General features: G+C 46.9%; 1 protein-coding gene across 5 annotated transcripts in view; it reads right to left on the minus strand.

Annotated features, from left to right (window-relative positions):
* ARHGAP23 (Rho GTPase activating protein 23) overlaps positions 1–27,927 on the minus strand; it is a 180,547-nt gene that overhangs the window by 31,848 nt on the left and 120,772 nt on the right. For 4 of the 5 annotated variants that reach the window (XM_082197160.1, XM_082197159.1, XM_082197158.1 and 1 more), the window contains exons 3-11: positions 25,991–26,015; positions 23,132–23,224; positions 21,366–21,444; positions 16,350–16,404; positions 10,788–12,390; positions 7,257–7,412; positions 3,774–3,885; positions 2,678–2,735; positions 1,423–1,560 (exon numbers count right to left, since the gene is read on the minus strand). In XM_082197160.1, the coding sequence (XP_082053286.1) occupies positions 1,423–1,560; positions 2,678–2,735; positions 3,774–3,885; positions 7,257–7,412; positions 10,788–12,390; positions 16,350–16,404; positions 21,366–21,444; positions 23,132–23,224; positions 25,991–26,015 (2,319 nt within the window). Of the gene's footprint in view, positions 1–1,422; positions 1,561–2,677; positions 2,736–3,773; positions 3,886–7,256; positions 7,413–10,787; positions 12,391–16,349; positions 16,405–18,351; positions 18,483–21,365; positions 21,445–23,131; positions 23,225–25,990; positions 26,016–27,927 lie in introns of those variants that run through there. The other variant, XM_082197161.1, reaches the window with a different exon arrangement.

Raw genomic sequence — 27,927 nt, forward strand, 5'->3', positions numbered from 1 at the left:
AGATTGCAGAGATTGAACCTTGGTGCTCTCACATTTAACACATGAGCTCTAGCACTGCGTTTTTGGTTTTTTTAATGGCAACAAGGTTTCCTCCAGCTACAGTACTAGAAAACATTGAGTGAAATCGCACCTTCACCCACCTCCCCCCCAAAAAGAAGAGCATTCAAGAACTCAAGAACATGTTGCAATACTTAAAAGATTTATATTTGCACCTTCATTGGAAATTACTTACAAGAAGAAATACCAAACTTTCAAACTGGGGGACGGGGTCCAAACTTAGTACACGTGTGCAGTTTTGCTTATTTATCTCATTGTCCAACAATTATGGATTTCTTATCGGTCACCTGGCTTCCACAGCTAAGTAAAATAGTACAGAAATCTCAACGTAGCTCCCTTTCTGAGCGTTACAAAGGATGGGACAGCAACACTTGTTATTAGCAGAGAAAGCTGTTTTTAAATTTTCCTTTTCATCTGTTTGGGAAGAGGAATCTAGAAACATTGAGCATTCCACACACTATTGCACTGGAACCAAAGTGCTGGGTTGTTTCTGTATTATTATTTTTAAAGTTCAACTCCTATCAGATTCATTATTTTAAAACTGGGGTGGAGGTTATGTTCAGGGGGCTCATATACAAAGGCAATATCATGCGAAGTCAGGAAGACTGCAGGAACTGCCCCTGGGAACATTGCACAAGGCCTCTGGAAGGCTGTGGGAGGTTCTCAAGAGATCTTGTGGGGCCATCTGAAATAGTAGTAGTAGTAGTAGTAGTAATAGTAATGCCCCGCCCATCCTACTGGGTTGCCCCTATAGAAACAGAGGCCTTGTGTGACCTGCCCAGAGCCCAACAAGCAAGGTAGAGGGCTTCAAATCTTTCTGTGTCAGGAAAACCTGGTGCAGAAAGAGCTTTCCAAGCCCTCCACCCTGCTTGCCGTGCTATGGGAAGGTTACACAATATATTGGATGGCCCCTTTCGACTGTTCCCCCCTCCCCTCTCTATTTATTTTTATTTTCCTGCCACCTGCACAAAGCTGCAATTGCATAAGTAAATCGTGCGTAAGCCGTGGGTCTGCTGTAGTGCTTAACTATGTTTTTTCTCCAAGGGTAGGGAATCTGTGGCCCCTCCAGATGTTGTTGCTGAACTACAACTCCCAGCATCCCTGACCACTGGTCATGCTGGCTGGGACTAAAGAATTGGGAGTCCCAGCTACTAGAGGGCCATACATTCCCAACTGCCCCCCCTTAATACTACACACACAGCAGACTATTCCATTTACTATCATCCCCCCCCCCAAAAAAAAACATTCCTGACTGGTCATGGCCAGTGCTTACCAGTGTATATATCAGAATTATTTCCTACCACCCCACCTCAACCAAAAACATACACCCACACTACTCCATCCTTGCCAGAAGGTACAACATACCTTGCCTTTCTTTGTGAGGATTTGTTTGTAATGGAGCCAGCCCTCTTTCCTCACATCACTGAAAGTGACATCCAACAAGTCCGAGGTCGAATGCCGCTTCGATCGGGTGTCTTCGGAGGTACCCAGGCTATCCAAAGACTGCAAGGGGACGGAAAACAAAAGAGAGGTTGGTGGGCACCCATGGGTGGGAAGGCGACCGCTATTCAACCACTTGGGAAGGAGAGAGACTCCTCCAGACACGCTTTCCATTGTGCATGCACAATGATTTGTGATCATGGTGGTATTGGGATGGTGATACGTGATCTTGCTTTCAATATTGTTTTGCCCCTGGGGCTGACAGACTACTTAGTTTCCTAATCAGTGGGCATCTTCCTGCAACTTCCTGCTGAAATCCTATAACTTTCCATACCACAAATGTTCCAGGTTGTTTTTCTTTGTTTGTTCTGCTTTTGTTGCACTATATAACATTGTGGAAGCATCACAAAACTGCTAATAAAGAAGAATGGTGTGTGGACGGTCCAGTAGAAATCCACCACTAATGGCACATTGCAGAATACACAGACAAACAAAACAAAACCCTGGTCTTAGAGGAGGCCAGAATGCTGCTTGAATACAGTCATACCTCGTGTTGCATTCTGCTCTTGTTACGGACTTTCAGCTTATGAATGCGGCAAACCTGGAAGTGTTTACTTCCGGGTTCGCTGCCCATGCATGCGCAGAAGTGATCTGCGCACTTCGCACATGTGCAGAGCAATCTGCACTGCACACATGCGCAGAAGAGGCATTCTAGTTGCGGACTTTTCAGGTGCGAACGGCCCCCCAAAACAGATTAAGTCCGCAACTAGAGGTACCACTGTATAGGTAAATAGTTGCTCAAATTAGGCCAAGGAACAGATGGCATGCTTACGTACAGGCAAAACGCCGTTTGAGCAGACAAAAATGAGCAAGTGCTGCTCAGGCAGAGGTTCAGAATATTTTTCTGGAGAACCAGGGGAGGAGAGCACATTGCTTAAGCATGGGGAGGGAAGGATAAGTGAACCTGTTCTAGCTACAAATGTAGAAAATGTTACTTCTTTTTAAAGAAAACAGATAAGGAAACTAGAAAGGAATAGTCGGTGGGTGTGCTTTAAAGTTTTATTTTCTGTTAAATTAGAGTCACAATATACAAGTGTGATGAGGGACTGAGACAGGCAGAATCTACTGATCCCCCTCCCCGCTTTTAAGAAAAGGAGGATCACAGAGCCACAATACTCACCCCATCAGTGAAGAAGCTTCTTAGCATGCGGAGGCTTGGCACCCGGCTCGGCAGCCTCCTAAGGAGAAACCATCAATACGGTTGACATGAGCTACGCAAATTAAAAAGGGAACGAGGCCTGCTTACACTCAGGCACGTCACTGCACATAACACACACACCAAACTCCAGAGTGCAACTAACTCTTATCCATCTCCTGCGTTTCAGAACAAAAGAGGAAGAAACCACACTCCATGCTGCATAGGTTGCACACATCATGCCACCGGGGCAGGCAGCAGCAGGGTGGGGGGACTAAAGAAGAATTCTATGGTACAAAGCTTAACATATTTTGAAGATTAAGGCTCAGCAACACATTTTATCAAATGCATCTAATGGGTTCTGGTGTACAGAAGCTTACACCACAACACAATTGTGGCCAACACTATCACCCAGAGGTTGGGAGCCCTGCATACAGAACCAGTAAGTCATAGATATCAACTCCCGGGAGCAGGGTTCCAAAACCAGTGATTCCACATAGACAAGAGGCACATAACTGCGCAAAATACAAACACATGGGGAGAGAGGCTAAGGCTCAGTGGCAGAGCACACGCTTGGCATCCAGAATGTCTCAGGGTCAATCCCTGGCATCTCCAGCTGAAGGATCTCATGCTGCAGAGCTGGAAACTCTTGGAAGAACTGTTGCCCCTTTGGAGCAGAATGCGGGTAAGCCAAGGTGGCTTCCTGCAGATGCTGTCGGACTCTGACTCCCACCATCCCTGACCACTGGGCCAACCGCAGTGGCTGATGCTGGTGGCAGCTGAAGCCCAACAACATCTGGAGGGCACCAGATTGGCTAACGGTGGAGTAGACAAGACTGAGCTGGTTGGACCAAGCTTGGTGGTCTCTAGATTGGTTTTGCTGCAAAAACCTTTGAAAGGCTGAAGGCATTGCCTGGCTCCACCCACATAATGCAGCTGCTCCTCTGGAATGTGTTGCCAATACCAAACAAATCAAAACAGTTCAGAAAGAATGCATAATAGTCACCAACCCCCCCCTCCCAAAATCAGCTAATTACAAGGAACTGGGGGGAGGCGGGAAGGGGCAAAGAACCAAACCCACCTCAGAAGCTTCCCCTCATCCCGAAATGTGTTCAGACCATCATCACATGACTTGGAGCGTTCTGTGGTTATGGCTAAGAGGTAGGAAGACCGGCGACTGGCTTTGATGTTGCCTGTGACAAATAGGGGAGGGGGGAGGAAGGTAAGCAAAGTTCAGCAAAAGTAAACGGCGGAGATCGAAGGGGCTGGAAAAGGGCCATTTAGCCCAACCACCTGCCCCCACAGGGACCACTGCAATTAACACCCTGTTGTATCACCACCCTGTTCATTCTTTTATTGTTACCCACAGGGACCAGCCTGCAGAGAGAGGACCAGGGTGTGGAACCTGCAGGGAGCAAGTGCAGTGGTGGAAGGCAACAGGGGTGTTGTTGTTGTTGTTGTTGTTGTTGTTGAGGCTAGGCAGGTTGTACAGGAATGGCAAAATGCACTCAGATGCATGGGAAAACTGCCTAGGAAGGACAATTAGCTCCTGACTCCAAGCGTGGCAATGAGTCAAGTGATTGTGAGCATAAGCAAAGCCCACTGAGTCATCTCAAGGGAAGTTCAGCAGGTTGCATCTCCAAGCCACCCAACACCCAATGTCCAGCAGTGACAGTTCCCAATGCCTGGTGGAGGGAAACACCCTGACATCAAGGGTATGTGACTGCAGTGGAATCTCGGGTTACGGTGGGGATCTGTTCAGGAAGCCCCGCCGCAACCCGAAAATGACACACATCGAAATGCCACGTCTGCGCACGTACAGCGAGATTTAGCGCTTCTGTGCATGCGCGAGCGGCGAACCCGGAAGTAACCCGTTCCGGTACTTCCGGGTTTGCTGCAGACGTTCGCCAAAGCGGACACAAGCGGAGGTGGACACAGAACGAGGTTTGACTGTATATGGGGAGGTGGGCAACTGAAAACAATGAAACTGAAAACAGCCAAAAGCAAACTTTCAATCAAGGGCGGAGTTTGGCAACTGATCTCTCTTCATTTGGCCATGTGTGGGTAGATTTGTAGAAAGGAGCAACATCTCCCTATAAAAACTAGGTCAAACACAAACTCACCCTAACTTGACTAAAGATAAACAAGATGATGCACATTTTAAAGAGCTAGAGAGGATATTAGCAACTAGGGAGGTGCTTGTCACTGTTGTTACGTTGGGAGCCTGCAAATGCCCAGGATGCCCTCCAACTCACCCCCTGCCATGAGATTTCTGGTCACAATGCCTGGCCCAACAGTGGTTGGGAGCAGTGGGCAGCTTTTGCTCCCACCATATTATCTGCAGGTTCAATGTTTCATTATTCCCACATAGGCAGCCATTCACTTATATGGAAGAAGGTGCAGGGGTACACTTGCAGACAACACTGGGGTCAGGGCTAAACCAGCCCCACTACTCCAGCTATCCAGGGTGAGGAGACATGTTTGCCTCCTCTCCATTGCATCTCACATTAAACAGTCTGCATCGTTTGCCCGATAGAATTTGAATGAGTCCACACTGAGCCAGTCCCAATTTGCACAGCTCCACCACCTCCATATGCATATTCCACACCCTGTGACCCATTTTTGTGTGACGCTAGACTGGGCTGAAACCCTGAGATCTGGATTTAGATATATGCAGACATCTTATATTGATATATAGAGAGGGAGCCTTCACAGCAGGAAAGTTAAACAGATGGCATGCACAGGAAAAATTTAAACTTGTCTCCCACTTACAATTTATCACCTGTATTTCATCTTCTCAAAAGCCCACCCATATTTGAACAGGGTCTGGAGCAAAGGCACGAAAGGCACAAAGCAAAGTTCCACCTGGGATTTTAGCACTCATTTATCCTATCTTCCCCATGAAGGTGGACAGACTGGAAGCGGCAAGAGGCTGACTACACGGATTATGTGCTTATTGGGATTCAGAAGTGTTAACTGTATTGATACAGTCATGCCAACAAATGTGTATCTTCTTAGAAGCAAACACAGACTGTGGACCACTGTGCCCCAGACCAGTTTCCCCCCAGATATCTGGTAGCTGTGAGGCAAAGTTTTCATCTCCCCCGAATAAGAATTAGGAGACTTGTGTCATGCTTATGGCTCCAAAATGTTTACTTTTCAAATGTAAAAGAGAAAATATTGACTGTCCTCAGGGGAATTCATCTTCTGTGCCTCTGCACGAGTCTCTGTCCTGAATGCACTTCCTGCCTACAAGCAGGAAAGGCCAGAGCAATGGATCACACAGACATGGTAGGCAGCCTCTTCCCAGGGTGAGTAATTTAGGCTCGTGGGAGCCCTTCATTATTTAATTTCACCACCACTGACAGGTCCAGCATCATACTAGCAATTCCCTCAGAGCACACAGTTTGAGAGCTACTGCCTTAGAAGTCTAAGGCTTAAAGACTTGGCTTTCAAACTCTCTTTCCCCCGTCATCTCATGATTCAGCTTCAGTGGAATTTATTATAAAACATACCATTGCCTCTCTCTCCACCCCCCACCCCCCACCCCCACCTTTCTTGCACCATAGCTGTTGGGCAGAACAATTCTCAAGCGAATTCTCCTAACTCAAAATTTTCTTTCAATTCCTCACCCCTCAGAAAAACCCACCCGATCTATATATATTTTTCCAAATTTGAAAAAAAGAGGAAAAAAGACAGCAGCCATAAATGAGAAGGTTGGAGTTTGGTTTAAGAATCTTGGTGGACATGTTTGGGAACGGAACTCTTTCCCCCAGTATTAAAACTGAGCAAACTGGTACTTATCGTCCTTGCCTTAAAATTCATAAACCAGAATTCAAAATGAAACGTGGCTTTCAAAACAACAACATTACTCATTCTGAATGCAAAGTTCCAAAAGGTTTGAAACTGATAAATCCTCCTTATAGAATTTCTGCTAAATGTCAAAGTTACGTTTGGTCTTTAAAACAACCCAAACAATTTAATCTGACAATAGGTGGGGGCTCCCTTCTCTAGGTGAGAGTTTCAGGCAGGCTTGCTAACGTTTTGAGAAGGGCATATCTCAGTGATAGAGCACATGAACAGCATCAGGAAGATTCCCATGTTCAATTCCTGGCATCTCCAGGCAGGGCTGGGAAAACGCTCATCCGAAATCCTAGGAGTCAAGGTAGACAAGTACAGTCATAGCTCATGTTACGTTTGCTTCAGGTTGCGCATTTTCAGGTTGCGTCCTGCGGCAACCCGGAAGTACCGGAAAGGGTTACTTCGGGGTTTCGCCACTCACGCATGCACAGCCACGCAAATGACGTCACGCGCATGTGCAGAAGTGGCAAATCGCAACACGCGCAGATGCACAGATGCGGGTTGCGTTCTGCTCATGTTGCGAATGGGCCTCCAGAACGGATCCCGTTCGCAACCAGTGGTACCACTGTACTGTACTGTGTAAGATTGACTGATGGTCTGATTCTGTAAAAGGGAAATCTGCATGTTCCTTTTGCCTGCAATTTCTAGCCCCAACAGGAAGATGTTCGGAGCCAGAAGGCAGCAGGGTTGGAAAGGTACTTACTGCAATCCTGGGAATAATGGCGGTTGATGGCGAAGGTGAAAGTGGGCGAGGAAGGGCTGGCGGAGAGCACAGGGGCGGAATTCATGGCGCTTGAGACGACAGAGGAGGCGGGGATGTGCTTTGCCTTCAGGTCGATGCTGGGGCTCGTCGGCTCATCTGGAATAGCAGAGAACACCATAAAATGGCAGAACAGGAAGAGGAGGGGCAAGCTCTAACCCCCCTAACCTTAACAACCTAAGACTGGATCAGGCCAAAGGCAGCATTCTGTTCTCACAGTGGTCAACCAGATTATTATGGGAAGCCTCAAAGCAGAAACCCAAGCACAACAGCACTCTCCCCACTGGGGATTCCCAGCAGCTAGCATTCAGAGACACGCTGCCTCCAATGGCGGAGGCAGAACTGAACCATCATGGCTAGAAGCCACTGACAACCTTATCCTCCACGACAGCATTCAGACTAAGGACTGCAGCTCTCTGAATGGGCAGATGAATGAGTCTCTTGCCACAGCCTGTAAGGCTCTTGTCCAGGTCCCTTCAGACACTTGGGGGTCCTCTCTAAATGAGAGGTTTTGTACTAAATAGACACTGGGAGATGGAGGAGGGAAGGAGTCCAGCGGCTGGCAAACAAGGGGAGAGCTGAGTAGTAGTAGTAGTAGTAGTAGCAGCAGCAGCAGGAGGAGGAGGCCACCTTAAGAGAGGCTAGAGTGGTTAACAGAGAGTAGGGGTGGGGAGCGTTTTCCAGTCTGAGTCAGGCTGAGTTCCTTTGTGGGCAACCACATGCCAACAGTGGGAGAGGCCAGAGGCAAAAGTGGGCAGAGCGACAAATGCAAATTTTACCTTTGTGCAGTAGGCTAGTTTCTACACACCCCACCCCACCCTCACAATCCTCCATCCTGGCAAGCAAGAAGCATTGTCAGAGTTCAAGGATATATTCCAGCCAGGGAAAAGCATCCTAGGAAGGCTAGCGAGGGCTATAGTCTGGGAAGATGGGTGCAGCTCAGGAGGGGATGCAGCCTAGGGAGATCCGCAAGAACTTAACATCCCACCAGGAGAGAAGAGCGCAATTCTTTGCCAAGTACCCATGCAACTGACCCCTACCCACTTATAACAGAGCCGTTTGAACGTTATCACAGCTGTCAGAAGAGGTTCATGCCCAACCCCCAGCTCCCACCTAGCTCAGGTAAGGACCCCACAGGGTGGGCAGGAAGCAGGTGGTGAAAACAACAGCCAAGGAGGCCAACCCTGTAGTTCTGCTCACATCATGGCCTGCTGTCACCTTGCATTGGATTTTTGCTGAAAGTTGATGGTTCTGGCTACTTCCAAGAGACTGGCCACATCTACATGCCAAACTATGGCCTAGAGCAAACATGGGAAGGCGTTGGCTCCCCGGGCAGAGATGAAAGTTGCTCAGCTCTGGCTTGGTCCTTCGAACTCATGATTTATTCTTGGCTACAGATCCCAGTTAAGGAGAAATTTAGCTTGCAATTCCAGGTTCAGACGACACGCGAAGATAAACCTTGGCTTAGCTGCCATGCTGCACTGAGCTAAAAGGACCAGTGAGGAGCAAAGTTGGCTTGAGTTTCTTTCTGGAAGCCAGAACATTCACGCAGTCCCGATAAGCCACAGTTTGGCTCACCGTGGCATGCAAGCCAGACTACTGTGTGCCATGTGGAATGACACAAATGTATAATGTTATGTGTCACTGGAAAGTGAGCAGGGCTAGCATGAAGAGAAGAGCTGGATAAAGCCTCACTCATACAGCACAAAGTAACTGCAAGGAGCTGCACTGTAAGTAAATCTGCACTGTTCCACGGCAGGAAATGTGGCTTTGGCTGTTGCTCTTGCTTCCCTGCTACTGCCTGCTCCCCAGGTCTTTGCACTGACAGAAGCCAGAGGCCTCTTCAGCCAAAAACAACCCTGTTCAGTCTCCCCTTTCTGCCGACTGCAGCTAGGAGCCTAACAGATGAAGATCTCCATTTTGCTCCTTTGTTTACATTTTAGGCGCTTGTCTGTTTTATATGCATAAACCACAGGGGAAGTGCTGAGTTGGGAGTAAATTTAGGGTGTGTGTGTTATGCTTATCTTCCCAGACACCAGCTTTCCACCCCCACAGCAGCATCAGCAAAAGGTACACGATACGGATATGATTTATGTCCTACCGAGAATGCCCAAGCACCTCCTACTACTGTGAAGACAGCCCTACATACCGAGGGAAGGAGAACTTGCACAGGTAAAAAGCAAGAGCCTCTATGAGCAGACACTGCTCTTTAAGAAGGGGATATTGTTGGGTCCAATTGCCTGCTCCGCAGTAGGAAGCCCAGGCTATTTCTGAACACCAGCTCAGAAGGGCCCCCTACTGCCACAACGCCATTCGCAGCCTGGCATCCCCGGAGGGTGCGGCCTCTTGACAGTGAACAGAGCCAGCTGGGAGGGACCCAAGCTGGGGGAACGAAATGTTAATACAAGGGAAGGAAGCAGACTCTCCTTCACCCCGTTCCTTGCCCCTTCCAAGGACTGTTGCGTTATTGTGGGCCTCTTTTCTGTATTAAGTTCCTGTTTTGCACACTGATGTGCCAATAGCAGTTTCACAGCATAGCATAGCTAGGACTGGGAGCTTTGCAAGTAAAAACCTGGGACCTGCAGGAAAATATCCGTTCCTGGGAATTACTCACACAACCCAACACAACTGTCTGCGGCCGTATGGTGCCCAAGAATACAAATGACACCTAAACACACACCCTGACCCCGAAGTATTAAAGAGAATTGGTGCCTTAACTGGGTTATGTACTCTGTGGTCTCCGAGACTCCAATGCATGTGGCTGCCTAATGGATTCACATATTTTCGCAGGCCTCCAGCTTGTAAATATAAGTTGGTTGTGAAAAGGAATCTTAATGGTGGGGAGGCAAAAACGACAGTAACTAGTTGCCAGGTAGAAGAAAACAGCACCAAGGAAGACGGGGGTGGTGGGTGGAGAAGAGAACAGCGCCTTCTGGCCTAAGGACAGCTCACAGCTGTACCAACACAGGTTTTGCTCCTGCTTTGTCAGCGGCACAAATAGCAGACAGTCTGATGCTAAGATGGTGTGAGCCCTATTAATCTACCTTGCTCAGAGACTGTGCTATGTTACATTGCAGCATAGACAAACCCTTCCTGCCTACTTGCTCCTCAGCACCTAACCAACAGGCTGAGTTCTGGGGAGTGGGGTCCGGGTGGGTTTGATTCACACTTCAGAATCACAGAAAGGAATTCAGAGATTCAGATCCTGCTTTCTGCTGCCTAGTGTGAACTGCTCACCACCTCTTTGCCACTAATGGAGATTTCGTTCGGAATGAGGAAACAGAATGGATAATCTGCTGAGAGAGGGCAAACACCAGTCCAAGGATGTGATGAATACTCCTTAGATGACTTCATTTGACTTATCCGAAACTTCAGACTTGCCCTGCCATTTTTGCACTAGGGAAAACTCTGCGGTAACTCTACTCTGGTCCAGAGCCTCTTTCCCAAGCACAGCAACCTGCATTCTCTACTTACCAATAAATGGAATGGACGCTAGGGAATCCTCTGGCGTAGCCAATGGGGCCACTCCCCGCTTGTTCTCTTTACCGGCTGCCAGCGCCGGCGGAGGGGGATCGCAAATGTCTGTTTCCTTCATGTCCTCCGGGAAGACAAAGTTCATCTGTCTTGCAGGAGGAGGCATTTTGCGTCCAGTTGGGGGCTTTTGCCGGAGAACCACCTCGTCCCTCCTTTCCTCGGCCTCGGGCTGCAACCGTTCCGTGGGCTGAGGTGGAGAAGCCTGCTCCAGAGGCCTCGTGCCGTTCTCTTGCTTGGCTGGTCTTTGGTCCATGGGGATTTCTGGGCTACTGCCCAAGGGAGGGTCCGGGCAAGGAGCAGAGGCACTTGGGAGCACGGCAGTGGGCAAAGGCCTTTCAACGTAAGGTGGCGTCGAGTGGTTTCCTTGCCTTTGGGAAATATTAATGGTCGGAAGGTCACCAAAAGTAGCATCCCGGAACGACAGGGCATGGAGCAAGCCAGTCCTGCGCTGGAACGAAGGGCTGTAGCTCCGGTAACCAATATACCCAGAGTCATTGATGCTCTGGAGGTTGGGTTGGGAAGGGTGTTTCTGCACATGTGCAGGAGGCGGATCCCTGGAAGAGGCAGAAGGGATATAGGAACCTGGGTGGCTAGGTTGGGCTCGATTAACTTGCCCATGCCGGTAAAACCTGTCTGGTGACCACATACACCTCTCATATCTAGGAGAAATCAAAGCACCTTGTTCAAGAGCTTCCAAGGATTGCCCGTATTTCACCAGGTAGTTATCCGATCGAGCTCGGTAACTCCAGCTGTCGTGTGCAGAGGACTGGATTAAAGTGTCTTGAGAAGCGCTGTGAGGCCAGCCCCGGGAGGCCGGGGCGTCCCCCAGCCGGTCTTGCGAGACGCTCCGGTAGCGAGGCGGCATGGCGCAGCGGCGCTCCTCCGAAGAGCTTCGCCGTGGCACTTGGCTCGAGATCCAGTTGGACAGGGCCTGCTGGCATTCTAGGCGGCTGACAGATTTGGGGCTGGTTCCGGCACAGTCCCGGGAGGGCCGGCCCTCGCGGGGAGCATCCTTCAACCCGCCATGAGCGCGGTGGTCGGGGAGTTGTTTGGGGGGTCCGTAGCAAGCGTGGTTGGGCATAGAGGGAGCAGGGGGGGCACAGTACCTCTCAGGCAAGGGGGAGGCTATAGAACCCGGGCAACTGCTGTTGGAGTAGCGGGAAAAGGAGCCGGAAGCTGGGATGGGCCTTGTGACAGGCACCCTCTGGGTCATTCCATACTGGACCTCCTCTGTGCGGTGGGCGGGGCTGGAATGGTTGCTGCTGAAGTTCTGTGCGGACTCAGCCCAAGCAGTGGGGGGGATACGCTGGACCGCAGTGCTGCTCAAAGGAGAAGATGGGCCTGAAGACCCCGAATGGTAGGGTTGTCTGTTGTCCACCTGCTGTCCTTGGTACGTCTCAGCTGCTGGGACATCCCGAGGAGAGGCCTTCGACTGGAACGGGTATGTTTTGCGAGGGTAGCAAATGGGTGGTGGCTCAGGGATGCTCTGGGCCCCTCCAGAATATGGTTCATTGCCCTTTAAGTAGGCATCTTGAGAATATGCCTAGAAAGGAAGGGAAAATAGAAAAAAATGGGTAAGGGCTGGACAGGTAGCTGAGCTATCAAGAGGGAACTGTTTTATGGCAAATGTTTATTGAACACATAAATTGTTCAGACTGCGGAAGGGATCCACCCAACACTCCTGGGAAATGTGCAATTTAGGGTAATAAACAAAACACTAGCACGTAGAGTGACAAAAGTGTATGATTTTATTGGGACAAGTTGTTTGTCGTTTATTGCTGTAATGAAAGTTTTCTCAAAATGTGCCTTCTGTAGCTTGAAAAATAAATAAAAACACGGTGGGTTGGTTGGTTGGTTTGTGTTTGTTTGTTTGTTTGTTTTAAAAAGGCAACTGTTTATCTACACAGGCAAACAGGATGCAACATGCAAGGAGTTGGTCCTTAAATGTGCCCTACAAAACAGAGAAATTAATATATGTGGCTGAGTACACTAGCATTATTATATGGTAGGGGTTAGCAACTGATGGTGTCTTCTCCCTGCCTCCCCCCCAAGTGTGCTGCCTTGTTCTCCAGCTGCAAACCTAGGAACCTGGAGGGATGTTGGGGCTATAAAAACAGAAATTGCAGGCAGAGTGCTCATAAGTTTGGCTAATCGCCTCCCAGCCCCTTTTCAAAGTGGCCCTCTAGCAAAACCAGATGCTGACCTTACACACATTCCAGAGCCCTGTAGCAAATGATCAAGCATATTTTTAGAAGAAAAAAGTGATATTCACTCCTTTGCACACACACACACACACACACCCCTATCAACAGTCCATAGCCCCTCTTTTTTTAGTTTCTCCCCCTCCTTCATAAGCATCATTAGTTCGGTTCCCTTGCACTCTTCCACCGCTTCCTAAACTACTCTATATTTGCAGCCTCCATGCCAAACTAGAACCTCTCCCGTTTCTAGATGCTTTGAGAAATTCCCCACCATCAGCAGCCCAAAATAGAGAAAAGAGAGAAAAGACTACTTTGATTATAGCAGCGAATCAGGAGCTGTGACCCTCCAGACATTGCTGGACTAAACCTCCCCTTACCCCTGACTGTTGTCTAAGCTAGCTAGGAGTTGATGAGAGTTGTCCCCCAACAACATCTGGAGGGTCACAGCTTCCCTGCCCCTAACTTACAGCCATCTTTGCAAATCCACAAGATTCTGTGCAATCACGGCCGTTTCAGCCAATGATAACAGCAAGGGGGCTTTTAGCCCATATAAGTATTTATACAAAGGATGTATTTGTGCAGGTGTGTATCTCACCCAAGCCTTTCTTTGCCCCTCCCCACATAACAAACCTGGCTCTTTAAAATCTAGGCATTACATCAGCAAACGCATGTCCTCAAAGCTTTGTTTGCTGAGGAAACACAAATATAGGGGTAGGCACCTGGCTTGGGGAGACACAGGCTGACCTCTGACCCAGGACTACAGCCCTCCCCCCCCCAACCTGCCCTCTTGTTCCACTGGTTGGGCCAGTGAGCTGGCAGTGGTCAGCAAGCTAAAAACCACTGAAGGTTGCTTCCTTGATAGTTCTCTGGGCAAGCAATTGGCCAATGGAAACATGGAATGGAGACCACCAGACAGGAGGGTGGCTAGATCTGAACCTGCTAGAAGTGTCCTTGTTAACTTCTAAAGCCATCAGAGAGGCTGCAGGTAAGAATGTTTAGGATTCAGATATGAGACTGCACATTTCTTTTATTCCTTCGACCATGCAATGACTCAAACATGCCTCTAATGCTAAAGCAGGCTCACTCTTCACGAATCACCAGGCTTCTCTGGTGGTTTAAGGAAAGTTGAGAAATAAAAATGGAAGGTTTTCCAGAAACAAAACGAAAGTGGAGAAGCTAGGGATGGGGACTGAATTTGTTATGTCTTAAATTGGGGTGGGGGTGGGGGATTGCAGATATTGGTGTGTCCAAGCATGAAAGGGGAAAAAAGTACTCATTCTGACTCATGCCCACATCTGAAGCATTGCTAGCTAGGATAGAATCCCAGGATGCAATTTGTGTGCAGAAGGAAAAACAAGCTGCTCCTCACTGAGAGAGGCCTTGCCAGAGTCAAACAGAGATGGGTGGGAAGGGTAAAGAGAAAGAGCTCCCACTCTTCCCCTTCACCATTTCAAGCATATATGGATGCCCCTTTTCTTCACCCTCCCACCTTAAACCTTTGCTAGGGCACCTTCACTAGAATCTACGCCTGGACACCACGCTAAGGACCCAAAGGTTCATAGCTGCTCCTGGCCCAGCCCTCCTGTCACACTGGAATCCTGCCTCTGTTAGAAGAAACCACATTTCTGGCCAAGGTCTCGCCAAGATCCAAAAAAGGAGCTATGTCTGAAACAAAGCCTCGGCTGAAAGGAGTAGCAAGAGCCTCCTTGTTAAGGCAGCCGATGACAAGACTGAATGACTGTGGGCCATACGTGTTTTTCATCAGCTGCTAGAGAACAGTATCCCTGGCACTAACAAAACCCTTCACCCCCATCCCCTGCCAAACTTCGGTCACTGTGGCAAAGAAGACAAAATCCATTTGGAACCCCATTCTAGTTAGAGCAGGGATGACATGACACCCTCTTGCCGCTTAGCTAAAAATCAGGACATTTTTGCCTGCCAAAGAAACTCTGCTCCATTTTTCAGGCCAATAGATCTGGCCAAAGATACCCACAATGTTTATTTTTAATAGTGACAGAATGCACACAATATAAAATTACTACCTTTGCTTCCTTCGCCGCTGTGTTTATAGTCCTGTATCTTTTGTTGCTCTCTCTTTTCTCTCTCCTGTCTTCAAAAAAGACCAGTCCTCCCTTTCCCTGGGAATCTCTGACGTCCAAGCTAATATTTCCTCTCTTTCTCAATCTTTCCTTTTAAGTTTTGCTTTTTTAAAAGAGAGAGAGAGAGAGAGAACTGGGGGACGTCCTGATGTGGGAGGGATATAGAGAGCCGAGAGAATTCCTTTCCGTGCATCCTGTCAAGAGTCACTCTGTAGCCCAGGGTTCTCCCATTGGCTGGCCCAGCCGGCTTTCGCACCACAGGAATGCTGACACACCCCTGTGAGGCACCAGGGCAGAGGGAAACCCACACAAAGGTTCCTTTGCTGTACGAGATGTGGAAAAAGCAAAAGCAACTTCGGGTGGCCGGCTCCTTACACCTCAACTGAGAGTAACTGCCTCTGTGGCTGTGATCCTTTGCGACAAACTTTGTAAGAGAGCTGCTCAGCACAATTCCCAAGTTGCCCTGGGCCAATTCTGGAGGTCACCAAGAACCAACAGCATCCATGTTCCTACATCAGCATTGTTGTCTTTCCAGCATAATTCAAAGTGCTGCTTTGAGCCTGTAATGCCCTAAAAGGCTTGGGCCTTGCACACTTCAGACTGAGGATGTTCAATTTACAGCTGGCAAGCTTTATCAATTTTCTCTCTCTTTCTCCTTCTTTCTCCTTCTCTCCCTCTCTCCCTCTCTCTCTCCCTCTCTCTCTCTCACACACACAAACACACACACACACACACACACACACACACACACACTTTTTCAAAATTTTAATCAAGAAAATTTTGCTCATATGTATAATGAAAAGTGCAGGGTGGGGTGTTTTTAATTACAGCCGTACCTTGGATTCTGTACGTCCTGGAACTCGGACGTTTTGGCTCCCAAATGCTGCAAACCTGGAAGCAATTGTTCCAGTTTGTGAACATTCTTTGTGAACGGACTGGAGCTTCCTGCAGCCAATCAGAAGCCCTAATTTGGTTTCTGAACTTTTTGGAAGTCGAATGGACTTCTGGAACAGATTCCATTCGACTTCCAAGGTACGACTGTACCGTGAGAATAAAATGATCCACACTTTAGTAACACAGGCTCTTTTGGTTTTCTGTGCTGAGCTCCTTAATCAACATGGGGACATTTCAGCAAGTCCAAGCTGCTCTTCATGCAGCTCAGCAAAAACCACCACCAGGAGAACATCCAGTAAGACACTCACCAGCTGTAGAATATCCTCATCTTTGGGCATGATGGAGAGCTCCAAAGCATCTTCACTGCAATGAGGAGACAGAATTTTGCAAAAGGAAAAAACAAACAAACACAGTTTAGTGACGAATAGGAATTAAATGTATTCAAACCACCCGACCTAACTCCTAAAGTAGGTGGGAGAAAACCATCAAGCATTAAAAGCTTCCTGAAACAGGGCTGCCTTCAGATGTCTACAAAAAAACACACCATATAGTTGTTAAACTCTTTGACATCTGCCAGGAGGGTGCTCCACAGGGTAGAGGTGACTACTGAAAAGGCATTCTGTCTGGTTCCCTGTAATTTCACTATTCGCAGTGAAGGAACCACCAGAAGGCCCTTGGAGCTGGACCTCAGTGTTCAGGCTGAACAATGGGGATAGAGATGCTCCCTCAGATATAAAGGGCTGAAGCCGTTTAGGGCTTGTCTGAATGTGTTTGCCTAAACACAAATGTTTTTAGCAGGCACTGAAAAGTGAAAATGCCCAATGCCATGGGTTGGGGTGGGGTGGAAAAGAAAGCCACACCAGGGGGCACCTCTAGCCACCCCCTCATCAAACTGGAAAGCTAATTTTAACAGTTTTTATTTATTTATTGCTGTGTGTTTGATGAAACTTTAAGTCCCATCCTCAAGACTAAATACTCTCAGGAATACTAACAATTAAAAGCAAGATAATCAACAAAACAAATTTGATTTTAAACAGCAGACGTTTAAAAAAACCAACAGAAGCATCACAGAATTAGAACCAAGGTGGCAGATTGAAACCAATTTTGGCTCATGTTTTAAAAAGCAGTTGAGAAAATAGAAAGGTCTTTGGTGCAAAAATAGGAGCACCAAACAAGCCTTCCATAAATGCGGTGCCACCACCGAAAAGGCCTTCCTGGTGGTTGCTAAAAGCCTGACTTCAGAAAGGGGAAACACCCAGAGAAAGGTTTCTAATGATGTTTTAATGCACAGATGAGGAGGAAGGTGGTCCTAACCTAAACTGTAAAGCAAGGACAAGGAACCTGGTGGCCTCCTGGTGGTGTTGGACTGGAAACTCCCATAATTGCCATCCATTTGGCCATACTGGCTGAGGCTGATGGGAGCTGCACACAAGTGACATCTGGGGGGAGGCACATGTTCCCCGTCTCTGCTGTAAGAAGCTGCTTCACACCATTTAAGAAGAGCAACCCGTCAAGCCCAATGGCTGACTCAGCAGCAGCCCCTCAAGTCACAAGAGTTGTTTCCTAGCCCTGCCATGTGACGTCTTTCCACGGGAAATGCCAGGGGCTAAGTCTCTGCCCTGATGACTCTTTGACATCACATCTCATGTTTCTTTTACTAGAAGTTACCAGGGGGATGTGCGGGGGGCAGACATGAGTCAGAAACAGCCCTCCACAATATCTACTTAGGTCCTCAGGCCTAGTAACTCCAAAGCTGAGGTGAAATTAAACACAAGGCTCTCCTGGCTCACAGCTCAACGCTGCAACAGCCTTCCGCGACCCATTACACTACAACCCCCAGTCTGGCGTCCTGCAGCTGTTTTGAACTACAACTCCCACAGCTGCGCTGGCTGGGGCTGAGGAGAGCAGCGGTCTAAAACATCTGGAGGGCAAGGCCACACTACAAACTATTTCTTCAGTGAGCAGTCCAGAACAATTAATAGCTGTTTAATCAATCTAACGCATTGGCAAGATTGCCTCTTTCTGCGAACCACTGAGGCCTGGCCAGGCTCGTCCTAGTTTTGCCCATTTTAAGCTTTGTTCTTCGCGCGCACACACCCAGTTAATTATTTCCCCTCCCCTTTACCTCAGGTGGAAAAAGACGGCCATTCCTTTCCCTCAGAGATGGGGGGAAATATTTCCAAAATTTCAGGCGTCAGCCCTAGATTTCATGGCAGCCAGGCTTTCAGAAATTTTCCAGTTCCTCACCCCCCCCTCCAATTCACTCCCAGACAACTGAGAAGAGGGCCTCAAGCCAGAAACTTTTCTTACCAAACTTTTCTCGTAAGGCTTGCAAGTCATCTGATGGGCAACCTTTACGATTGCTTTTTGCAGCTTGTCTGCAGAGTTGTCCTCTCTCTGTGTCTCTCTCTGTTTTCCCCTGGCTAGGTCCCCCCCCCCTTCCACACGCCTTTGATGCTTCTGGGCCAGGCATTTTATATATATAGTTCCTGGCTGGATTGATTTCATTTTACACGTTCCCCATTCGCTATATTTAGGTCCCCTTCTCAGGTTAGTCTGGCCTCCCCACGTCCCATACGCAATTCTGAAGGCTAATAGAGCTCAATGCCACATTACAAAACACAGTGAGGCAGTGCCTCTTATTAGGCCATTTTTTTCTCTCTTTGCTTCAGGAACAGGTCAAATTTTAAGTGCTGAATGCAGCGCCTCCCCCTGGTCAGGGGAAGTGATACATTTTCACAAGAGCTGTTTAAGAGAAGTGCCTGTAAACATCATCAGACACAAGCTAACTTAAGTCACCTGAGGAACTAGAATCTATAGATTACAAGAACAAAATCAGTGCTTTTTTTTCTTTAAAAGAAATGTTTAAGGGTACTCTCATTTTAAGGGACACGGGTGGCGCTGTGGGTAAAACCTCAGTGCCTAGGACTTGCCGATCGTATGGTCGGCGGTTCGAATCCCTGCGGCGGGGTGAGCTCCCGTCTTTCAGTCCCAGCTCCTGCCCACCTAGCAGTTCGAAAGCACCCCTAAGTGCAAGTAGATAAATAGGTACCGCTTTATAGCGGGAAGGTAAACGGCGTTTCCATATGCTGCGCTGGTGCTGGCTCGCCAGAGCAGCTTCGTCACGCTGGCCACGTCTGCGGACAGCGCTGGCCCCCGGCCTCTTAAGTGAGATGGGCACACAACCCTAGAGTCGGACACGACTGGCCTGTACGGGCAGGGGTACCTTTACCTTTACTCTCATTTTGACTCCAGAAAATCACCATTTTATAGTTCAAATTGGGAAAAATAAAAAACAGTAAATGGAAAAAAGTACAAAAATTCACAAAATGTTTAGGGGTATGCGTACCCCTGTGTACCCCCCCCCCCGAGAAAAGCACTGAACAAAACTATACATTATAACAAACATGGGATTTGGATTCCTCGCTCTTTGTGCTGATGTCACCACACCAATTACCCTGCCCATCAACAGCAGGCGCTGAACAGAGGCGAGACAGGGAGATTGAGGGCAAAAATGTCATTTTCATTTGTAGCCCCGTGTAGTTCTGCTCCAAGAATACGCCAGGCAAAAAGTTCTAGAGCAGGGTTCCTATTGTCACTGTACACAGATTATTATTATTTAAGGCATGTCTGACCACAGGCTTACAATCTTGCAAGAAACACAATACAAAAGAGAAAAGGGAATGCGGAGGAAAGCAAAGAAATTCAGGAACCTAGTTTCCTAGCTGGAATTACCACCAAGGAGACAGTTGTGGGAGCCAAAATGGCTGTTGGTCCCAGATGATATGGGCTCTGCTGTCTGTCCCTCTCCATCAGATGCAGCCCGGTGGAAATGGCTGCCGATGGAATGAGTTCTGGGAGAGGAGGACTCAAATGGTAGGTTTGTCCCAGAAGGCCCAATGAAGTGGGGGCTCATATGGTTATCACCAGACAAACAACGTGAGAAAACCAGTTGCAGTGCCAGGGGATATAAAACAGCTGCTGCCCGCCTGACGATCAGAACGAGCAGAGTTGAGGTGGAGAAAGCAGAGAATGTGGCAAACACGACAGACGGATTATAAAGAGCACTACAAGTTGGAGCAATGAAGACACGTGCTTGGGAGGGGTACTTGGGCAAGACGCCCAAGGCAAAGACACTGACCCATTTTAAAATCGAATAAAGGAGAGACTCATGCTTTTGTGTGTGTGTACACTATTAAATCATTTCAGCAACCATCTGAGTTTATACAGAAGCTCACCCAGAGGGCAAAATACCACCCAGGAATTATATGTAAGATCAAAAGAGGAGCCCTGAACTGGATCAGATCAGAGGCCCTTCTACTCCAGCCTTCTTTCCTCACAACAGCCAACCAGGTTCCACTGAGAAGTCTGAAAAGTAGGAACCGAGCACAGCAGCACCATCCCAATTTGTGATTCCCAAGAACTGGTATTCAGAGGCATACAGTGGTACCTCAGGTTAAGAACTTAATTCGTTCTGTGATAGACTACATGGGACTGGCAGAAATGACTGGCAGAATCCGAGACCAGGGAAGAGAGACGGCGGAAGAAGATTGGAAGAAATTTAAGGACTATCTTGGGAAATATTATAAAATGAGCGAATGTTAGAATGATGTTGGATAAAAAGAAGTTAAGTGGTTAACAGCTGTAATGATTAAGATAATTGGGGGGGGGGAGAAAGAAAGGTGTAAAATTAAGTGAAAATTAAGGGTGAGGATTTGCTGAATGAATAACTTGAATTGGAATACAAAAAGGGGAGGTATGAGGAGGTCCGAGAAATGTTAAAAGAAAATAAGTGAATGAAATTTTATGTGTTTTTATTTTTGTATTTTTGTTTTTTGCTTTTTTTTGTATAACCTTGGAAAAGTTAATATTTTTTATTTTTTTTAAAGAACTTAATTCGTTCTGGAGGTCTGTTCTTAACCTGAAACTGTTCTTAACCTGAAGCATCACTTTAGCTAATGGGGCCTCCTGCTGCCGCCGCGCCACTGGAGCACAATTTCTGTTCTCATCCTGAAGCAAAGTTCTTAACCTGAGGTAATATTTATGGGTTAGCAGAGTCTGTACCACTGTACTGCCTTCAACAGTGTTGGTAGAACAGAGCCATCATGGCTAACATGGAAGAGCAGGTTGTAAATGTGTTAAAATAAATAAAATGGGTGAAGTATCTCAATTAAGCTCTCTTTCCGGCCAAAATACGCGTGCCCCCCCCAAAAAAACCCCCACCACCTGAAACGTTTTGAGAAAGAGAAGAGGTAGCAGTTTCAAAGACCAGCCTGTGTTCCTTGAAATGTCTGTAAGGGGAAAGATGGAGGAGATTAACTCACCAGTTCTGTATGAGGCCGATGACCTGTGAGTAGGTTTTCCCGATGATGCTTTCGCCATTCACTTTGACAAGACGGTCTCCTGCAGAAGAGGACAGGTTAACAGAAAAAGGCCCACCAACACAAAAATGGACAGGAGGCAAGCAATTCAGGATTTGTTTTGCTTTATTATAAATCTCACCCTGTATGGAAGGGAAGGGAGCAGGGACAGGTTTATTTTTAAAAAGGAAAGATGTCTAAAATACCAAGGGTCTTTGCTGAGGTGACCTGCACCAAGAAAAGCTGGGTTTTGAAACCAGGATTGATTATGATAAAAATATGCAGGTGAGTGACCAATGTATTTGTAGCCACACATTCAGTCTGAAAGAATGAGGACACCCAATGTGTCCTTGGGGGAGGGGGCTCCCATGTAGTAATAATAATAATAATAATAATAATAATAATAATAATAATAATACCCTGCCCATCTGGCTGGGTTTCCCCAGCCACTCTGGGCGGCTCCCAACAGAATATTAAAAACACAATAAAACATCAAACATTAAAAATTTCCCTAAACAGGGCTGCATTGAGCGGGAAAGTCTGAAGGGGGTTCTAAGCACATTCAGGCACTTGGAAGTCTCTTAGTGATCATGAGCCCTGTTAAGGCGAGGTTCTCAGTTGCAGGGATGTTTAGCCAAAACCCACTTAGGACCTTGCCCCTAAATGCAGGAGGGTTGGGGTGGAGGCAGCATGCCCTCCAGCCCGACAAACTTTGTGCTCCCATGCTTCCAGGCTGAACAGGGCCATGCACAAGACCAAGAAATGGCTCAGGTAAAAGAAAACGGGTAGAATCAGTCAAAAACTAGCCAGCCAATGAGAATGGATCTCTGGGTACTGCTGCAGACATCATCAGGGGAGTAACCTAAATTGGGGGGTTGCTGCTATTGATTTAAAATTTTATTATTTTAGATCCCCTTATTATTTGTGTGGAAATTGTTTGGATCACTTCCGTATTTTTTTATTCTTTAATTTATTGTTTATGACTACTTTTGTTACTTGTAATTGCGTGTTTTTTTTCCATGTCGTAAGTCTCCTTGAGAGTAGTTTGAACTATGGACAGGCGGCATCCAAATAAAACAATGTACAGTGGTACCTTGGGTTTAGAACTTAATTCGCTCCAGAGGTCCGTTCTTAACCTGAAACTGTTCTTAACCTGAGGTACCACTTTAGCTGATGGGGCCTCCCGCTGCTGCCACGCTGCCGCTGGGCAATTTCTGTTCTCATCCTGAAGCAAAGTTCTTAACCCGAGGTACTATTTCTGGGTTAGTGGAGTCTGTAACCTAAAGCATCTGTAACCTGAAGCATCTGTAACCCGAGGTACCACAGTAAAGGTAAAGGTACCCCTGCCCGTACGGGCCAGTCGTGACCGACTCTAGGGTTGCGCGCTCATCTCGCTCAAGAGGCCGGGAGCCGGCGCCGTCCGAAGACACTTCTGGGTCACGTGGCCAGCGTGACAAAGCTGCAACTGGCGAGCCAGCACCAGCGCAGCACACGGAAACACCGTTTACCTTCCCGTTATTAAGCGGTACCTATTTATCTACTTGCACTTAGGGGTGCTTTTGAACTGCTAGGTGTGCAGGATCTGGGACCAAACGACGGGAGCTCACCCCGCAGCGGGGATTCGAACTGCCGACCTTACGATCAGCAAGTCCTAGGCACTGAGGTTTTACCCACAGCGCCACCCGCGTCCCTTCTCTCGTATGTATTTTAAAAGAAGTCCCTTCTCTCACCTGTTCGGAGGCCAGCTTTGTGTGCCGGGCCATCTTCCTTCACACTTTTCACAAAGATGGTGTCCATGGGTTCCAGACGGTTCTGGGAGGGGCCTTAAGTGATGGAGAGAAAGCGAGACAGTGCTTTTGATATTATTATTTATTAAATCTGGATGTCTGGCAATTCAACAAAATTCTCTAAGCAGCTCATAAAACAAAAACAATAATATTAATTGCTTATTATAGCAACAGAAACAGCTCGGCGTAAAACCACGCTGAAACAGTGAGAGCATAAGGTTTATTTAAAACCACTTTAAAGCCAGCCAGGGATGCTTTGGCCTGGGTGAATGGAAATGTATTTGCTCCGTGCTGAAAAGGCCATAAAAACAATAGCCAATCTGGTCTCCTGCTCGTGTATTTCCACTGTGCCAACCTCTCTCCCATCTCCTCCCCTTCTTCAGCAGTGAGTCAGCTGTTGGAAGATCATCTGCTACTGGTAGAATGTCTCCAAGCAATCCTCCCTGAGGAGGGTATTCCATAACTACGGTGCCACCACTGAGAAGGCCCTCTTCCTTTGTAGTCACCCACCTCTCTTCTCCTCCCTTCTGAAGAGCATCTTCAGGTTCGGGTACGTACATGTAGGAGGAGAACATCATTTAAGTGACTTATAACGAGCACTTTAAATAAGGAATGCTAGAAATCCTAATGGCTCTTGTACTTATTTTCATGGTCTTCTGTGGGGGAGTGGAATCAAGCCCACAAGTCCAAGGTGCTTTGGGAAGTTGCCCATGAGACAGATTCACCAGGGAGCTTAGGCCTGACCTACCATGAAAACAGCCATGGCGTGACACAGTCCAAAAAGGTGCACGGTCATATCATCCATGACTACCAGCAGCCCTTGGAGCTGGCTAGAGCACAGCCCCCAGTGCCTGCCCCCTTAAAGGATGAGACTGAGTGCAGCTCCCAGAAAAGCAAAATTTTTCTATCAAGGATAAAGAGCAGTGATGCGTTCCGACGGCATCAGATTTGCTCAGCTCAAAATCCCGCCTCAAGGCACCGGAGTTGCAGACCTGTCCTTCAACTAGGAAAGGAAGCCAAGAGTGGTATTATTCACTGGAGCTCAGCTATTTGCAGACTATGCCCCCTTCAAGCTACAGTGGAAGAAATCCTGGGGCTGCCCTTCAAACTCCTGTGCCAGGAAACCCCAGTCATTCACTCAAGAATGGAGTCTGGTTCATTAGAGCAAGAGAGGCGCTGCCCCAAAAACCTCAGCCTGCCCCCATCTGCCTGCCTTCTGATTTGCATCCAGTCCAAGGGGTGGCACTGGTTATCAGTTTCTTCCTCCTTAATCTCATTACTACTCTCCTTGTCAAACTCAGCAAGGAAGGAGGGCAGGTTGGGCGGGAGAGGGACAGACAGAGAAGGCTAGAAATCTTTGGCTTTGCCTATCATTGACTCTGGCTCCATCTACTATTTTCATCTCTGTCCTTCACACCTAACAGTCTCAATGGCCACCAGCTTCCACCAATTGCAACCAGAACGGACTAAGGCAGCCTCTGCCAACCTGGTTCCCTGCAGATATCTTGGACTGCACTTCCATTGGTGCTAGCCAGCAGTGATGGAGGAGGCATGCCTTCAGGTATTTGGGGAGCAAGCTGTTTAGAGCTCTATAGGCAAGCACCATCGCCTTAAATTGTGTCAGGAAGCAAATAGGCAGCTAGTGAAATTCTTTAAGAATTGGTGTGAGGATTGTTTGGAGACATTCTACCATTCGACCTGCCCACACAAGACAGAATTTCTGGAGCCTAATTCTGAACTAAGCAAAACATCTGTGTTATTTTCAAAGGCAGCCCCATGTATAAGACATTATAATAACAATGGCTGATCATCGTAACTAAGCTATCCGTATCCACAACTGTCATGCTATACGCTTCTTCCTCCGGTAGTGGAGAATGCAAAGAGGACCTGAGAAGCAGCATTTGCAATGCACCACAAAGGTTTCCCTGCCAAGGTTCTACTTTGCAGAGACACCACAGATTTGTTAGCAGTAAGATGCAAAGGAAGCCCTCTGCATGGAGCAAGTTAAGGCAGCCAACTCACGAAGCAGTTTTTAGGTGCCACTAGGGAGAGCAGAGTGGGAGACAGAAAGAACTCCCACAATCCACTGGATGCTCTCCTGTAAAAGCCCCACTGTAATTAACTTCCATTGGGGCCGATGGGAATTCAAAAACCTCTAGAAGGCCGCAGGTGCAGTACACAATGGAACAAAAATCACCAGTATTTTGAACTCCCTTCAGTTATTACTCTGGGGGCCATCCCTGTCTTCTTCGCCATTCACAGCATGGCCATACAGGAATATATTCACTTCCCCGCAAGTTAGGAAGATACGAGTTCAATGAAAGTCTTGTGGGAATGTCCCAGACGTCTCATACATGTTTACTTAAAATCCCACGGTTCCTTACAAACCAGAGAGCTAAAAAAAGGTCTAGAGTAAGCCAATCCACAACTTTCTGTTTCCATTTGGAAGTCACAATTTAGATGGAACAGCACAGATTGCTTCCTCACTAGCTATTTTGCTGGCATTGCCATTCTTTACGCATTCCTGTTTAGAGTGCATGTCATTGTTCGCTACTGTTCTCAAAGTAATCATTGCAAAGAAGTCTGGACTAGGTGGTCTGTGGTTTATTCTAGCAAGGTACTTCTTTATGTTCTTAAACAATAATGCACATTCAGGATCCCTTAACAGGATCCCTTATGTCTTAACTGTTAAAATATCGTGGGTGTGAATTCTTGCACTTGAAAAAACATCTGATTCTGATTGCGCACACAAAAGACTGAATCCCACTCCAAACTTAGAGTAAAAGAAACACAGATACATACCTGTTCTGTTTCCATTTTCTTCCTCCTACAAAAGAGAGAACAGAGAAAATTTGACCACCCAGGATTCCTTAATCTCCTCCTCTTCCTCCCTTCCAATTTAAAAAATAAATAAATTCACTCTTGGTTACAGCCACTAGTGGCTGGAATTTTTTCTTTGAACATAATGAACTGTTTGACCCTTACTTGGAAGATACTGATTAAAGGGCATATAAACTTGCCCATTCATTCTCGCTAAGATTTTACGGCATTACCCCTCATATAAATGCATATATGCTTGTCTATCTAATGCTTCTCCCTTAGGTCAAAATTTCCAAATTGCAAAATGATTCCATTGCTATTAGCAAAAATGTTGATAACAGGCACCCTTGTTAACAACCCCTGCCCCCACATTAAAAAGTTCTGATCTATAATCCATTAGCTGATAAGTCTGCTTTAGGTTTATCATATGCAGCGCCAATTCATGCACCTCCAAAAATATGAGAAACTTTCATTCAAGGCTTTTTCTGAATCCATGGAATGGGAGATGCAGTGAGCCTCCTTGAGCCCTCATGTAACTGTCATGTGAGGGAACTGATTGCCCAAATATGACTACTATTATCTTACAAAATGTTCAAGATTAATGCCCAAGGTTTTTAAGCATATATATCCTGATAATGACAACCTCACAAAAATTGGGACCAAGTTCAGAAAAATGTTTCACTTTCATTATCTATATCAATAGTTAACTGATTAGAACGGTCATTCCCAAGAACAGATCTATATTTTCAAGTCATTGTTTTAGGCTCTGAAGAACAGAAAATAGATATTGACAGGGGGGAGACACCCAACTGGCTATGAACTGCCACAACAGAGCAAGCTTTTCCTGACTTTGCACGTAGTGAGATTATTAGGGTGGATGATACGGATTTTTCAATATATGTCTATGAATTCCATGTATCATAGACATACTGTATATGTTCCTGCTCTGGAGATAGACCTTTTAAAATAGGTATAAGCTTTTTCACTGGTTAACAATTAAACAGTATAGATTGTTTATTGTGATACATCTTGCATGCCGTTTTCATTTTGAAATGCCTCCAGATTTGGGGGAGGGGGGGGAAATAAGCACCACAGTAAAGTGGAAAATAAACTAGGTGTAAGCTTCAATACTCTCAGTCTCTGACTATACTGTTTCTTCATTATTAACCCACCTATCTGAAAAGGTCTCTTCTGATTTTTCAAGTGACTAAATGCTTCAGTTCATTGACTGTGACATGGCTGGTTTTTTTCTTCTCTTCAAAATATAGCCACCCAGCACCCTTTAATGTAGCTACTGAAGTATTGCTTTGCTCTGATGGTTTATCTGATGGGATAGGAAACTGCCTTATAGCTAGACATTGGTTCATCTAGCTCAGTGCTGTCCACGCAAGTGGTGTGCAACCTGTGGCTCTATCTCTAATTTACAGCCCTTCCCATATACGACTAGGCTGTAACTGCATCTGCAGCTACAACTGAAGGCTAGTTTTGAAACTATCACTTTACATATTCCTTCTATTCATAAGTGCCTAAATGAGTAAGGTATACTTTATACTGAGTTAGGCCACTGATCTATCTTACCCCAGTACTCTCCATTCTTGACAGGCAATAGTTTTCATAGATCTCATGCAGGGATCATTTCAAGCTCTGCTACTGGAGAGCCTTTTAACTGGAGCTGTAGGGGGCTGAACCTTAAGCCTTCCTGCATAATATTATTATTATTATTATTATTATTATTATTATTATTATTATTATTATTATTATTATTATTACACTGATCTCCTACCTTTCCTTCAAGGAGCTCAAGGAGGTGTGTACTGTTTGCCCCCTTTCCATTTTGCCTTCACAACAACCCTGTAAGTTGGGTTGAGAGGCAGTCATTGGCCCAACAGTGAGATTCATGGCTGTGTGGGGATTTGAAT

The sequence above is a fragment of the Podarcis vaucheri genome, assembly GCF_965113315.1.
Source record: "Podarcis vaucheri genome assembly, chromosome: 13".
NCBI classification, from domain to species: domain Eukaryota; kingdom Metazoa; phylum Chordata; class Lepidosauria; order Squamata; family Lacertidae; genus Podarcis; species Podarcis vaucheri.